We start from the raw sequence: 917 nt of genomic DNA, 5'->3' as shown, positions 1-917 counted from the left end.
GTGATTGTATACTAGGAGATTTCTTCATGCCATATATCTTACAAATTTGAGAAAAGAAGACAAAAAGCAGATGATATGATGGAAGTGAGGGATAAATGACAAAAGCCAGATGCACTTTTCTTTTGTTTTCTTTAGAACTCACTGGAATCCAAGCAAATGCAATGGTAAAGAAAAACTCCACCGGGGTGGCTGAGTTTGTGAAAGAAAAACTCCACCGGGGTGACTGAGTTTGTCCTCCTGGGACTGACAGATCGAGCTGAGCTGCAGCCTGTCCTCTTTGTGGTATTCTTAGTCATCTACTTTATCACAGTAATGGGCAATGTGAGCATGATTTTGTTGATCAGAAGTGACTCAAAACTTCACACTCCAATGTACTTCTTTCTCAGTCACCTTTCATTTGTAGATCTCTGTTATGCCACCAACATCACTCCTCAGATGCTAGTTAATTTTTTTTCCAAGAGAAAAACCATTTCCCTCACTGGTTGTGTTATACAATTCCACTTTTTCATTGCCCTGGTGATCACAGAATATTACATACTTGCAGTGATGGCTTATGACCGCTACATGGCCATCTGCAAGCCCTTGTTATACAGCAGCAAAATGTCCAGATGCGTCTGCCTTTCTCTGGTTGCTGCTGCTTATATTTATGGCTTTGCAAACGGTCTGGTGCAGACCATCCTGATGCTTCGTCTGACCTTCTGCGGACCCAATGAGATCAACCACTTCTACTGTGCGGACCCGCCTCTCATGGTTCTCGCCTGCTCAGATACTTATGTTAAAGAAACTGCCATGTTCGTAGTGGCTGGTTCCAACCTCACCTGCTCTCTCACTACTATTCTCATCTCCTACGTTTACATCTTCACAGATATTCTGCGCATCCGCTCTGCTGAGGGGAGGCAGAAGGCCTTCTCCACCTG

The 917-nt window shown here is 43.9% G+C and overlaps 1 protein-coding gene across 1 annotated transcript; it reads left to right on the top strand.

Annotated features, from left to right (window-relative positions):
• Positions 1-204: 204 nt before the first annotated feature.
• Positions 205-915, top strand: LOC103584332 (olfactory receptor 1030-like; the record flags this gene model as incomplete). Its single annotated transcript, XM_008565384.1, has 1 exon — positions 205-915. A coding segment is annotated over one exon (711 nt), but the record flags the coding sequence as incomplete, so codon positions are not given.
• Positions 916-917: the final 2 nt, after the last annotated feature.

This window comes from Galeopterus variegatus, unplaced genomic scaffold (assembly GCF_000696425.1).
Source record: "Galeopterus variegatus unplaced genomic scaffold, G_variegatus-3.0.2 Scaffold50394, whole genome shotgun sequence".
Lineage (NCBI taxonomy): Eukaryota > Metazoa > Chordata > Mammalia > Dermoptera > Cynocephalidae > Galeopterus > Galeopterus variegatus.
Note: the sequence above shows the minus strand (reverse complement) of the source record. Positions and strands in the feature narration are given on the sequence as shown.